The sequence below is a fragment of the Motacilla alba genome, chromosome 5, assembly GCF_015832195.1.
Source record: "Motacilla alba alba isolate MOTALB_02 chromosome 5, Motacilla_alba_V1.0_pri, whole genome shotgun sequence".
Lineage (NCBI taxonomy): Eukaryota > Metazoa > Chordata > Aves > Passeriformes > Motacillidae > Motacilla > Motacilla alba.
The window spans coordinates 8,417,560-8,430,582 of NC_052020.1; the positions used below are offsets into that span (position 1 = coordinate 8,417,560).

The 13,023-nt window shown below is 59.7% G+C and overlaps 3 protein-coding genes across 3 annotated transcripts in view; 2 read left to right on the top strand and 1 right to left on the bottom strand.

Annotated features, from left to right (window-relative positions):
• Positions 1 to 393: 393 nt before the first annotated feature.
• LOC119701849 (mas-related G-protein coupled receptor member H-like) lies at positions 394 to 1,439 on the bottom strand. Its single transcript, XM_038139009.1, has one exon. The coding sequence runs from the start codon at positions 1,437 to 1,439 to the stop codon at positions 519 to 521; it is 921 nt and encodes a 306-aa protein (XP_037994937.1). The 3' UTR covers positions 394 to 518.
• Positions 1,440 to 2,926: 1,487 nt separating this feature from the next.
• Positions 2,927 to 5,139, top strand: RHOD (ras homolog family member D). The gene is made up of 5 exons (XM_038138327.1): positions 2,927 to 3,357; positions 3,868 to 3,955; positions 4,163 to 4,272; positions 4,349 to 4,483; positions 4,583 to 5,139. The coding sequence occupies exons 1-5, from the start codon at positions 3,229 to 3,231 to the stop codon at positions 4,748 to 4,750; spliced, it is 630 nt and encodes a 209-aa protein (XP_037994255.1). The 5' UTR covers positions 2,927 to 3,228; the 3' UTR covers positions 4,751 to 5,139.
• Positions 5,140 to 6,023: 884 nt separating this feature from the next.
• Positions 6,024 to 13,023, top strand: part of KDM2A (lysine demethylase 2A) — a 34,012-nt gene continuing 27,012 nt past the window's right edge. The window contains exons 1-3 of the mRNA XM_038138711.1: positions 6,024 to 6,142; positions 6,465 to 6,492; positions 7,684 to 7,788. Of these exons, the coding sequence (XP_037994639.1) occupies positions 6,123 to 6,142; positions 6,465 to 6,492; positions 7,684 to 7,788 (153 nt within the window). The 5' untranslated portion in view covers positions 6,024 to 6,122. The remainder of the gene's footprint in view (positions 6,143 to 6,464; positions 6,493 to 7,683; positions 7,789 to 13,023) is intronic.

Here is a 13,023-nt window from a genome sequence, read left to right on the forward strand (position 1 = left end):
AATGGTAGGGACAGGGACAGGGACAGGGACAGGGACAGGGACAGGGACAGGGACAGGGAAAGGGATAGGGACAGGGACAGGGAAAGGGATAGGGACAGGGACAGGGATAGGGATAGGGACAGGGACAGGGACAGAGACAGGGACAGGGCCAGGGACAGGGAAAGGGAAAGGGAAAGGGATAGGGAAAGGGAGAGGGACAGGGAAAGGGATAGGGATAGGGATAGGGACAGGGACAAGGACAGGGACAGGGACACGGACAGGGACAGGGATACGGACAGGGACAGGGACACGGACAGGGACAGGGATAGGGATAGGGATAGGGATAGGGATAGGGATAGGGATAGGGATAGACACAACAACGTGGATCAGTGGGATGGGAAAAAGGATGGAAAAGCTATGGAATGCATCGTGACTCACAGCTGCAGGAAGATGACCCGCAGGCCTGGCTGGGAGCAAGGGTGGGCAGCAGAGTATGAAGCCAGCATGGGCAGCACGGCTGGTGGGACCGCAGTGGCCTCTCAGCTGGACATTGTGGTGATCCCTGTCTCCTCAAAAACCCTCCGGAAGGCGACCTGGAGGGACACGACGGAGCAGTGCCTCCAGCAGCTCCCCACCAAGAAGTAGATGAAGGGGTTGATGCTGCTGTTGATGCAGGCGAGCAGGAAAACCACCTGGGAGGACACAAGGGTGGGGCTGAGCTGCTGCAGGAAATTCCAGAGGCTGAGGGGCACTCCACAGATGAGGAAGAAGAGCACAGTGAGGAAGATAACGACGTAGAGCCTCTTAGGCTGACGTCTCTTGGAGCCACACTGGACCTTGATGAAGAGGATCACGTTGGAGATGACCATGGGTGGAGAAAAGATGAGGAAGCTGAGGGCGTACATGGAGATGAGAGCCAGCCGGCAGTGCTCGTGCTCGTGTGACAGGCACAGGGAGGTCACCACGACCATGACAGCGAGGGAGAGGGCCCAGAGCAGGCCACACACCACCCATGAGAGGCGCTGGGGACGGCGGCAGCGGTACCAGAGGGGGAAGAGAATTGAACCACACCTCTCGATGCTGATGGCTGACAGCAGGTACAGCCCCATGTTGTAGGAGAACAGCGACAGCAGGAGGAGGGACCTCAGGTACTTCAGGGACACGACAGCGGAGCAGGACACTTCCTCCAGCAGGTAGAGCAGGGAGGAGGGGACCATGAAGAGGAGGAAGGTGAAGTCGGCGACGGCCAGGTTGAGGATGTAGACGGTGATGGGGTTCCTGCGGATGTGGAATCCCAGCAGCCATAGCACGGCCCCGTTCCCAGCCAGCCCGCAGAGGCAGATGAGCAGAGTGACACCGTTTATGGCCACATCGGAGACATTGATGATCCCACAGGAATCATCTGCTTCAGGGTTCATCACGGGGGATGAGGGAGGTGGGGACGTCTGGTTCAGCTCCATGGAGGAAGGTGGGATGTGGTCCCCAGCTGCGGTCAGAGCAGAGGGGGGTCAGTGGGACCCCAGGGGATGTCACAGGGATGGGGGTCCTGGTCAGGTGGCACAGCAGGGCTGGGGACAGGGGGGCCGTGGGATGGCTGGGGGTGAGGTGAGGGCGGAGGGAGGGTTGGATCAATCCAGTCATCCCGATTGATGGCAACCATGGGAGCGGTGAGAGGGGCTTTGGGGACATCCAGGGAGAAACAAGCAGTGCCCAGGGCTGGACTCTGGTCCCAGTCCCCTACCTTTCCTTGGGGCCAACCTCTTGGTGTGTCCGAGCAGGGCGCGCTCCCTCCCTCTAGCGCTCCTCGCCACGGTCTTCTCCAGTGAGGAAAAGTGGGATCTCCACGTCCTCAGAAGCTCCAAGCAGCCTACTTGTCACCAGATAAAGCTGCTTTTTGGGGCGTTTCTGCACAATCACGGGTCAGACACTGACAACACTGGGCAGTTGCATGCAGGCTGCCTCTACTCCCGTCAAAATTCTGTTGGTCTTGCGGGAAAGGAAATGTTTTGTCCGAGCGAATACCCCAGAGGACGAACACTGCAGCAGTTGCATCTCGCTGTGAAAGAATCTTGATGCTTTTAGGATTCAACCTGATATCTCATTAGACTGGTAATTGCCACCTTCCTAATTGTTTGATAGTGCTCCAGCCTCCTCTCCCCATCCTGCCCCGACTCTGGCATCCTTCTGAGATTGTTCATTACCGCGTGCATTTGCCTCCCGGCGTGAGAGTCCCTCTCCACCGGCTTCATCCTGCACCAGGCCTGGGTGAGAATTTGGAATTTGTTGTCTGAGCCATCACTTCGGGTTCACTCCAATTGGTCTGGGGGCTCCAGGGCCCTCCTGGACCTGCTGGTACTCCCTGAGAGAGCCTGGAGAGGCTGGTGACAGAGGGGGGGGACGCAGGGGACAGCACACACCACCCCACATCCCTCCCTGCAACCCTGCACAAGAAGCACCCATTCTCCCCCACCAAAGTTTTGGGGTGGCAGGAGAGGGAAGGGGAGGGGAGAGGGTCTTGGGGACATCCAAACAGGGGGATGGGGGACATCACTGCTGGGATGGCTTGTCCCCGAGCTAAGCGTGGTGTCACAGACTGTCCCGCCCGGGTTGGAATCACTAGGAAAAGACAGGAGCTGGGTGGCCGCCCCCTCACGCAGGTGCTGCTGGGCTGGGTGCCGGGGACAGAGAGTCCAGCTCAGCATGGCACAGCACGGGTGTGACAGCCGGGGTGGCAGTGACAGCGGGGCCAGGGCAGTGAGTCACCCCCCGTGCCTCGCTCCACCCCTGGACTTTGCCTCCCGCGGATGCTCGGGGCAATAACAATAAATCCCGGGCTCGGAGGCGGGAATGGGGCGTCGGGGAGGCACAGGGGTCCCATCCCTGGGGGCTGCGCTGTGCAGGGGGATCTGCACCAGCGGGATCGGGATGGGGAGTGGGATCGGGAGCGGGATCAGGGGATGAGGGTGCCTGGGGCAGCGGGCGGGAGAGCGAGGGAGAGCCACGCAGGCAGGCGGGACATACAGGTGGCAGTGTGACGCTTGTGCCCGGCGAGGACCTTCCGGGAGAAGGTCACCTGCGTGCCAGGACAGCCGTGCGTGTGTCCCGGCCGCTGTCACGGCCCCGCGGCGGGCGGGCCCGGCGGGCGGGTGACCGCCGCACCCTGGAGCGGGCGGGCGCTTCCCGCCTCCCTGTCCCCATCCCTGTCGCCGCCGAGGCCACTCGGGCTCCGTGGCCTCAGCGGACACCCCCATGCAGCGGGAGCGCGGGGAGCAGAGCCCGGGAGCCCCCGAAGCCGAGGTCAAGGCTGTCATCGTGGGGGATGGCGGCTGCGGGAAGACGTCGCTGCTGGTGGCCTTCGCCAAAGGGGACTTCCCCAAGGTACCGGGACGCCTGTCGCCTGCTGGGTGGGTGACTGTCCCTGTGCGTGGCGGGCAAAGGGCGGTGGGACAGACACGGTGGCAGCAGCGGGGCCGTTTGAAGCGGGACGTGGGGACGGGGGGGACAGGGGGTGGCCCAGCCTGGGGCTGGTGCGGGTCTGTGACACCTCTGCCTCTCTTGGGGAGTCACGGGGGGAGCAGGGATTGTCCCTCGGCATATATGGGACTCAGGGAGTGCAGGGAAGGGGGGCAGCCGCAGGCACCCCAGAACCCCTGTCCTGAATCCCCCGGTCCCCCTGGGGCATCCATGTGCCCTGGGATGGGGGACAAGGGTGGCTCCCGTGCCCTGGGATGGGGGACAAGGGTGGCTCCCATCCCGCTGCCCCAGGGAGGAAGCACCATTTCCCACTGCCTGCTTCCCCCCCTGCGCTCTGTCCTGTCCCCACTGGGGTCCCCTCCGTCGCTGCCCCCCACAGCTGCCTGTGTGACCTGTGTCCCTGTCCCCCGCCAGGTCTATGTCCCCACCGTGTTCGAGAAGTACACGGCGTCCCTCCAGGTTGCCGGCAAGCCCGTGAAGATCCACCTGTGGGACACGGCAGGTGGGACAGCAGGGGACAGGCCGGGCAGTTGCGCCCCCCGTTCCCCCACCCGGGCCTTTTGGGGTGTCCCACACGCGTGGTCACGCTTTGTCCCCCCCAAGGGGTCCCCATGACCGTGGCTGAGGGGGGGTGACCCGCAGCCATGCCCACGGGTGTCACTTTCGCGGTGCCAGGCTGGTGCGTAATGGTTCCCTTCTCCACCGGCAGGACAGGAAGACTACGACAGGCTGCGCCCTCTGTCCTACTCAGATGCCAACGTTGTCCTCATGTGCTTTGATGTCACCGACTCCAACAGCTTTGACAACATCCTAACGAAGGTAACGCAACCTGCCCGTCCCCTGTCCCCGTCCCTGGGTGGCAGTGGCCACCCCGGGGTGACGTGTCCCCTCTCAGTGGTACCCGGAGGTGAACCACTTCTGCAAGGGCGTCCCGGTGCTGCTGGTGGGCTGCAAGACGGACCTGCGGCAGGACCAGGAGGTGCTGCAGAAGCTGAAGGACGGACGGATAGAGCCCGTCTCCCGCCAGCAGGTGGGTGTCACCTCCCGGCCACACGGCACGGGACGGGAGTGGTCCCCAGCGCGGGACAGCGGGGGTCCTGGGGAGGTGTGACCGTGTGTGTCCCCGCAGGGAGAGGCCATGGCCCGGCAGGTCCGCGCCGTGTCCTACATGGAGTGCTCGGCCAGGTACCAGGATAACGTGGGGAACATCTTTGTGACAGCCTGCAGTGCCGCCATCAGTGCCGCCCGCCGGAGGCAGCGCAAGGCGGGACCCAGGAGGGTCTGTGCCATCCTCTGAGCCCCCCGGCTCGGCACGACCCCCCCGGCATCTCCTGCTGTCCCCGAGCTCCGCCTCCGCCACCGGAATGCCGCTGCCACCCTCCCGACCCGGGGCTGGCACCGCCGGTCGCCACGGGGTGACAGCAGGAAAGCATTCCCGGCATGAACTGTCACGCCTGGATCCCGGAGTCCTGTCCCTTTCCCGCTGGGGATGCCAGCGTCCTGTCCCTGTCCCGCCAGGAATCCCAGCGTCCTGTGCCACCCTGGCTGCCAGCACCCCCCGCCAGCCGGGCTCTGGGGACACGGAACTGATTTGGGGGCTCCCCTTCCCGCTGGCAGGCCAGCGCCGGAGGGTGACACGGGGTGGCTGCAGGGCCATCTGCTGCCATTAAAGTGACACAAAACTCATCGGCCTGAGCGGTCCCTGGGGCAGGAGCAGCCCCCGCACGGCCTGGGGGCCTCGGGGACACGGTGTGGGTGTCGGGGACACAGTGTGGGTGTTGGGGACACGGTGTGGGTGTCAGGGACACGGTGTGGGTGTTGGGGTCACGGTGTGGGTGTCGGGGACATGGTGTGGGTGTCGGGGTCATGGTGTGGATGTTGGGGACACGGTGTGGGTGTCGGGGTCATGGTGTGGGTGTCGGGGACATGGTGTGGGTGTCAGGGACACGGTGTGGGTGTCGGGGTCCCGCCATGGGCCCGGGGTGGATGAGAGACCACCGCGATGGGGTCACCGTCTGATTTTGGGTTGAGGTGCGTGTGAGCATGCGTCCAGGTGTGTCCAGGTGTGTCCAGGTGTGTCCAGGTGTGTGCTGCACGTACAAGTCTATAACCATGTGTATGGTTATGTATCTATGTATTTATATACATATTACTATATAATGTATATCTAACTATACAGTTAATTTGAAACCTTCCATATCACTATGTTTATTTTATATATCACTGGATATAGTTAGGGTCTATCTACAGAACTATGTGTAGTTTATAAAAACATTGTTTACAGCGCATAACTAAGGACCTGTACGTAGTTACCTAGGTGCATGCAGGTACCTGCCGGCGTCTCTGCATTCAGACCCCCACACGGGCGTGCACAGACGCCCGGGCAGCCGCGGGGACACCGAGGGACCTCACGGCGGGGCGTTTTGGGCCCCGAACCCCCCAAAATCCCGCCGGGGCTCCCCCTCTCCAGCCCCCCCCGCAAGGGGCGTGGCCACACGAGGGGCGTGGTTTACACCGGAGTGGGCGTGGCCGGGCCGGAGACGCGCGCGCGCGCGGGGCGGGGCCGCGCTGGGGAGCGCACGGCGCAGGCGCGGTTTGGGGGGGGGGGCCCGTGCGCGCGGCGCGTGCGCGTGGCGTCGGTGTGTATGTGAGGCTCTGACGGGTTCAAAATGGCGGCGGCGGCTCCTGTGTGAGGAGGGGGAACCGCGTCCCGGCCGGGGGGCGGGCGGCGCCGGGGGAGCACCGCGCGGGCGGGACGGGGCGGGCGGCGCCGGCGGAGCCCCGGCACTCGGCGGCGGGAGGGGTGCGCCGGCGGTGGCGGAGGCGGCGGCGGCGGTGGCGGGGGGACGCGGGCCGCGGCGGCGGGGGGCGGCCGGCGGGGCTGTCAGCGGCCGCTGCCCGCGCCGGGAGCGGCGGGGCCGGGGGCGCGGCGGGGCCGGGGCGCGATCGCTGCTGACCGGGGGGTTCCTCCTCCTCCGTCTGTTCTGTTCCCCCCCCCGTGCCGGCGGTAGAAGAGGACAAAGGCGCAGGAGAGACCTGGTGAGCACCGCGGGGTCACCGGCGACCCCCGAGTTTGTGCGGGGCCGGGCGGGAGCGGGCGCGGGCGGGTCTCCCCTTGCCGGGCCCCGGGAGGCCGCGCCGGGAAGTTGAGGAGGGGGCGGCGGGTGCCGGCTGACAGCTCCCCGGGGACCGTCCCTCCCTCCCGCCTCCCGTCCTGCCCCGGCGGGGGCGGGCTGGGGTGGCCCGGCGGGCCGGGGGTGGCCCCCTCCCCCGCGGCGGGGCCGGCGCGCCGAGCTCCGCTTGTCCGCTTGTTTATAAACAGAGTTCAGCAAGTGTGGGGAAACTGCCTCCCTCGGCCGAGCCGCGAGTCCTGGTGCCGTAGCTCCAAGGGACGCAGGGGTGGGGAAGGCGCTGGCGGGACCGGGAGTGCTCGGCTGTCGAAGCCGGGGCTCGGGGAGGAGCAGGATGGAGAGAGTTCTCCCTGCGTGGTCGCAGCGGTTCTGTAACGCTGCGAGGGGGATGGCGGATCCTTTTCCCCGATTTTCCTCCCCGAAGGTCTGACTTAGGCACAGTCCTGGGGATTAAGAGCCCTGCCATACTCAGGCTTTGGTTGGTTTCTGTCCCTTTAAAAAAAAAAAGTGTAGGTGCCATCTGACGCCCTGGGAGGTTTTCCCAGGTTGGTGTGTGGTGTCACAAGGTGGCACATTTGGAGAGCTCAGCATTTAGGTCTCCTCCAGCCAGGAGTTAGATCCCTAACTGCTTCCCTGCTTGGGTGCTGTATGTAGGAGAGGTCACATATGCCTTCCCTGATCATGGGACATATCCTGTAGCACTGTAGTTTCTCCCAGGTGCCACGGTACAGGATATCCCAAGGACAGTGATTGTGTTGTTTGGAGAAGTTGGCTCTCCAGTGTTTAATTTTGGAGAAGCCAGGGTTTGGCAGCACCTTCCCTGGTTTTTATCCCACCGTGGGCCAGAGGAGCTGCTGGGGGTAGTGTGGAGCCAGGGTGGGAGACCTGCAGCTCCTGTTGTGTTACAGAAGAGCTGGTGAAGTCCTTTACCCTGACAGTTATTCTAAGTTAAAACAGGAGCCTTAAAAGTTGGGGTGGGCTCATCCCCTGGGTTCTCTCAGCCCCCAGAGTAGGGTGGGGTTCGCTGCAAGAGGAGAAGGGAAGTGAGGGGTGTGGGTGTCCCTGTGCCCTTTTTCACTGTTTGCCTCTGGCTTCCAAGGAGGAAGAGGACGACGACAGCAGTCCTGGCGTGTCCTTCTCACTCTCTTCCGAGGAGTCGGAGATGGAGCCCGAGGAAGAACGGATCCGTTACAGCCAGAGACTGGTCAGTAGCGGCCTTGGAACAATCCTGTTCCAGTCTTGGTTCTCTTGCAGCTGGAGAAGGGAAAGGCTTTTCCTGGCAGCAGGGTTGAACAACCCAGAGAGGCTGGTGGTGGATGGATGCAGCCTGCACAGAGGTGTGGGCTTGGCTTTGTGGCTCCTTTGGTGTCAGCGAGTTTGTCCCAGTGAAGGGAATTTGGCTGCTGAGCTCTGGAAAGGGGGGTTGGAGGCTGAAGCTGGGGAAGGAGCTTTGGGACAGGAACATGAAACTGGTGTCAGTGCAGTTTCTGTCACAACAGGTTTTTTTATGTGTGTCTGTGACAAGCAGAGGACCTGAAACACCGCGTGGTACCAATCTTGATTTGAGTGGCTGTGAAAGCTGAAGGAACCAGCTCCAGCTTCAAGCTCAGTTTTCCTGTGCCTGTGTCTCTTCCCAGTGTTGTGTTCTGAAGGGAGCTGTTCCAGCATTCAGGTCCCAGTCAGGCCCTGTCAGGAGCTCTGGTGTTTGTGCTGGCACTGCATGAATCCAGTGGTCTGGGAATTGGGCTGTAACTGGGAACAGCTTGGGAGCAGCTGCTCTTAGAGTCTGAGGTGATATTCCCAGAGATCCCAGGGAGGCAGGGAAGCTGCTGTGTCTCCCACGCTGTTTTGAGGCAGTTGCAAGCCCCCAGGGAGGGCAAGTGGCAGCTCTGTGGTGGAGTCCCTCTCTGAGTCACAGCAGTACCTGTACCCTCACCCTCAAGGTGCTGCCCATAAAGGTGAATCCTTATCCTTTAATTCTCTGGAATCGTTTGGTGTGAGGCCGTGTGGTTCTTGGCATTAAGCTTTGTCCTCAAGATGAGCAGTTCTGGGTGTTGGGGAGTTCCCAAGTGCTTTGGTGGATGTTTTAATTTAGCATCAGCAGCAGTCCCACCTCCTCCCTCATCCTGACACATTATTCCCACAGCTGTGCAGGACGCAGCTCAAGGTGCTGTTTTGACTGGGGAGTGATCCAGGACTAACCCAAAACATCTGGATAAAGATGTGGCAGGTGAAGGGGGCTATCAGCCAGGAACCTGTCAGTTTAAAAATGCTTATCATCTCTCAGATAAAAATCAGGAGGAGTTGGTGTCCTGGTGCAGGTGGGCTGGGCTCCAGCAGAATGTGCTAAGCTGGATAAATGCCTGCAGGCTGATGAGCTCCGTGCTTAAGGGGTTTGGGAAGGCACATGGGCAGCAGGGTGAGGCTCACCTGGACTTGTGTGGCCTCGTGTGCGTGTGTTGTCTGTGCTGGCCTGAGGCCCAGGGAGGAGGCATGACCCCTGTGTGGTGGGTGAGGCTTAACTCCTACCTCCTGCCATGCTTTTCCTGGAAACTTCCAGCTCATTATGTGCTCCTGCTGTGTCAGTGATGCTCTCTTGCTGAAGGACCCTTAAAAGATGATTCTTTTTTTCTGTAGAGCATGATTTGACTTGCTCAAATATCCCACATATGTCTTGGACTTGGGAGCTGGGTTAGTAGGCCTAAATGAGAAGTTCCAAGTAGGGAAGCAGTGAGCTGGTGGTACAGTGTGTTTCTGGTGTGTGACTGGGGCTCAATTAGCAAAAAATAAATGTGTTTTAAAAAACCAATCCAGGTGTGATAGTAGTTCTACCGGCCAAACAACCTGAACCAGAATAGTTGATGGTGGTGAAGGAGCTGAATTAATTGTGTGGTTTGGTGGTACCAGCTGAGAGGCAGTTTGTTCTCTGGTGTGTCAGGTAATCACGCTGACAGCATCTTTTTCCTGACTGGTTTCTGTTGGGACATAGAGGAAATCTTGAGCATTCTGTGTTATTTAGATTGTACTAATGTTGCCTTCCCCTGCTTCAACAAAAATCTTGATGTGTGTCTGTTTTGTGAATGAATTTATCAGTGTTGGTGAAAGATCTGAGTTTGGAGGAGAATTTCACCTCTGCTTCAGGTGTGGTCACGTTCCTGCGGGAATTCTCTGCCGGGTCACGCATGCCTGTGTGGCACAATGACACTTTGATTAGGTGGCTTGCACTGCCTTAACTGTACTTTCTTCCTAGTTCAGGCTCTGCATCCATGACTCCCAGGATGACACAGGCCTGGGTGAGTTGCTCTGGACTCAGGGATATCTTGGGAGGATGTCTTGCACCCATCCAAGACCATCTGTGGGAGAAGCTGTGTCCTGGTGAGCTCTGGGACGCTCACATAGGCAGTGGCTGATGCTGAGCGTGGAGAGGACACAGAGGAGCAAGTTATGGGATATCCATGCTCCTCACCCAGAGCCTGGGAGCAGTGGAGATGGGGCTTTCAGGCACTGTGGAGGAGTTTCCTGCTAATTCTGTGTGAGTGTTGTTCTTGGGGCTTGGGCTGAGGTGCCAGCATTTCAAGCTGGAGTTGGGCGTTTTGCAGGCCCTTAACCGAGGAGCTGAAATGCTCTATTGTGTCCTGAGCCTGAGTGACAGACCAGCCCTGGCACTAACAATGCCACGGTCCCTCTCTGAGACTTGGAAGTCTTTGCTGGCTGTCGCTGGGTGGTTGCACCCAGCCCATGTCACACCAGGCTGTTGGGCTCCCCACGAGGAGCCTGGACTCCTTAAAGACTCTGGAGAAAAAGATCCATTGGCCTGCTGCTCACAGGGGCTGCCTGCCCTTCTGCAGAGCAGTCCTGCCGTATTCCTGGGTGCTGGAAGTGTGAGGAAATCTCACCTTCTGCCTGCTCCAGGGCTCATTTTGGCAGGCCTGTGCTGTGAACCGAGACTAGCAAGGCCCTGTGAATTGCAAACTGGGATTAGCACGTTACCACAGTGCTGCCATGTGCTTGCAGTGACAATGTTCAGGGTGAGAAATGAAGGGCAGCAGCGCTGGATCACTTCAGAATGACTTGGGAGCACAGCAGGGGAGTGCCATTATCCACAGGACAAATCCTGCTCATCACAGCCTTCCCAGCAGTCTGTATCTCAGGGTGTGGTTCCCAGTTAGGATTGCCGGGGTGGCAGAGCTGGTTGAAGAGGTTTTCTCCCTCCCTCACTGAGTGCTCTGGGAGCTGATGGCCCTGAGGTGAATGCTGCCTGAGGGAATTGTGGATCGTGCCCTGGATGCAAGTTGGCAGGGGGGAGGCATCTCGTCCCAGCTGCTGTCTGTGCTGGGGTAGTGAGCAAACCTGACGGGGCTGGAAGTCTGAGATGGGGAGACAGGGTGGGGTAGGAACCTCTTAAACTGGCTCTGCTGCTGGAGAGAGCCTGAGGAGGAGCCTCACCCTCCCCAGGGGCTCTGTGGGCTGAGCCACAGCTCCTGCTGGGCCTGAGTGACCATCTCTGGCTGGGTGCAGGGTCACCCTTATTCTGGCTGTGGGAAGAGTTGTGACACCCATGAAGGGAAATGGGCTCGTGGAGCAGGAGACCTCAGTGCTGTGGGTGCTGGAGAGTGAGGGAGGTGAGAGGGCAGCTGGGGAGTGAAGTGCTCTGTCCCGTGGTCTGAGGCAGTCTGTGTCCTGCCTTAGCACTGCCCTGCCCTCTGGTCAGATCCTCGTGTGAAATTTGAGAGGAGGCTCTGCCTGTCCCTACCAGCCAGAAGCCGAGGCCTCTCCTGTAAACAGCAGTTACCAAACCTGCCCTTACATGTCGGTGTCCAGGCTCTCCCCTGAGAGAGTTCAGATGGGCTGTGCAGCATGTGCAGCCATCAGCTGGGGGATGAAGCCTGGGCAGTGTTCAGGACGGGGTTTTTCTTACAGCCCTGCGTTCTGTGGAGTGATCCCAGCTCAGCCCATGCCTGAGGGATGGCACTGCTGGCTCCGACCGGTGCCCAGAGTCCCAGCAGCTGGAATCTTGTGGTTTCCAACTTGTTTGTATCCTTTCTGCAGGGTGATAGTTCAGGACACAAGTCGTGGGGCCAGGAAGGCCCACCCATGTTGACAGGACACTTGTGACAGTTTTTCTCACAGGATAAGAATAAATTGAGGGATAAATTGCCTCAAAGCTGAGAGAGGGAGGTCATGGGGAGCAGGCTGTGGGCTGCCTGTGTCAGGTAAGATAGGAAAGAGGAGGATGCATCCTCCTACCTTCCCTGTGTTGCTCCATCTTGAGCGTTTCACAGTATCCCAATTGTGGGATTTTAGGAGCAATCCCATCAGGTTCAGCCCAAGTTCTGGTTTGTCCTGTAAAGCTGCTCACTGCCAGGTAATGATCCCTGGAGATTGCTGGTGTTTGTCACCCCCAGGTACTGGGGGGTGACAGGCCAGTCCTGCTGCATACTGGCTTTCCCAGGGCTGCTCCCGCTGGTTTGGGACTCACATGAGTGTGCTGGGGTGACCCTGCCTGTGTTGCTCCCTGCAGACACTGAGCATGGGATGAGCCCCAGGCACTGGGTGAGAATTTGGGTGGTTTTACATCACCTGCTCCTTCTTCCCCACATTTGAAATGTGACACTGGCAATTCCTGTCAAGCCAAGCTCCTTCCTGGAGTTCCTCTGTGCCCTGTGTGAAACCCAGCCTGGCCAAATGTCCCTGGTCTGCTGGACACACCTCAGCTGCCTGGTCTAGACAGGACCCGGGCAAGGGGGGTAATTAATCTCTCCCGCATGCCTCAAACTCGAGGCACTACAAATGAGTCATTCCAAATGACCCAGGTGTAATAAATGAGCTCTAAATAATTCAGGGGCTGTTCAGATTTGGTCTGGGCAGGGCTTTGGTGGAAGCTAGCAGCAACTGAAGGCTATTCTTGGAAAGCTTTAGAAATCCCTGTGAGCGTTTAGATCCTGCCAGATGCATGACTGTGCTGGTCCCTGGGAGAATACATCCCTGAAACCCAGTGGATGCTGTTCCCTGTCAGCAGAGAGGGATGCAGGAGGTAAATATCTGCTGGATTCTTACTGTCCCAAGCCTGGCTGTGCCCTGAGTGTGTCCTGGAAGCTGCAGAGCTGACTAAGCAAGGAGCCAAACACCACAGAAGCACTTCAAGTTACCTGTGAGTTACCAAACAATCTCTGCAGGCTTCATTTACATTCCTATAATAACCAGGAATAAGTTTTTCCCAGGGTTATCCCAGCTGGAGATGACACTGACAAGTCAGGAGAGCAGTCCCTGTGCCCCCAGTGCCTTTTTAGTTGTCAGGAGATTTTCAGGTCGCTGGCTGGGTTTGGGGGAGGAAGGGCACATGTGGGAAAATGGTGATGTGCTCAGAAGGTGGAGAAACAAGGTGCTGCACTAATCTTGTCCTCTGAAAATGTATAAAGGAAGCAATTCCCTTCAGGAT

Bases quoted from the DNA above. Each gene is read 5' to 3' on its own strand.
- LOC119701849 (XM_038139009.1), bottom strand. From the start codon at position 1,439: ATGGAGCTGAACCAGACGTCCCCACCTCCCTCATCCCCCGTGATGAAC.
- RHOD (XM_038138327.1), top strand. From the start codon at position 3,229: ATGCAGCGGGAGCGCGGGGAGCAGAGCCCGGGAGCCCCCGAAGCCGAG. The intron at 3,956-4,162 runs GTGGGACAGCAG...CTCCACCGGCAG, and splicing joins CCACCTGTGGGACACGGCAG to GACAGGAAGACTACGACAGG. The intron at 4,273-4,348 runs GTAACGCAACCT...GTCCCCTCTCAG, and splicing joins TTGACAACATCCTAACGAAG to TGGTACCCGGAGGTGAACCA.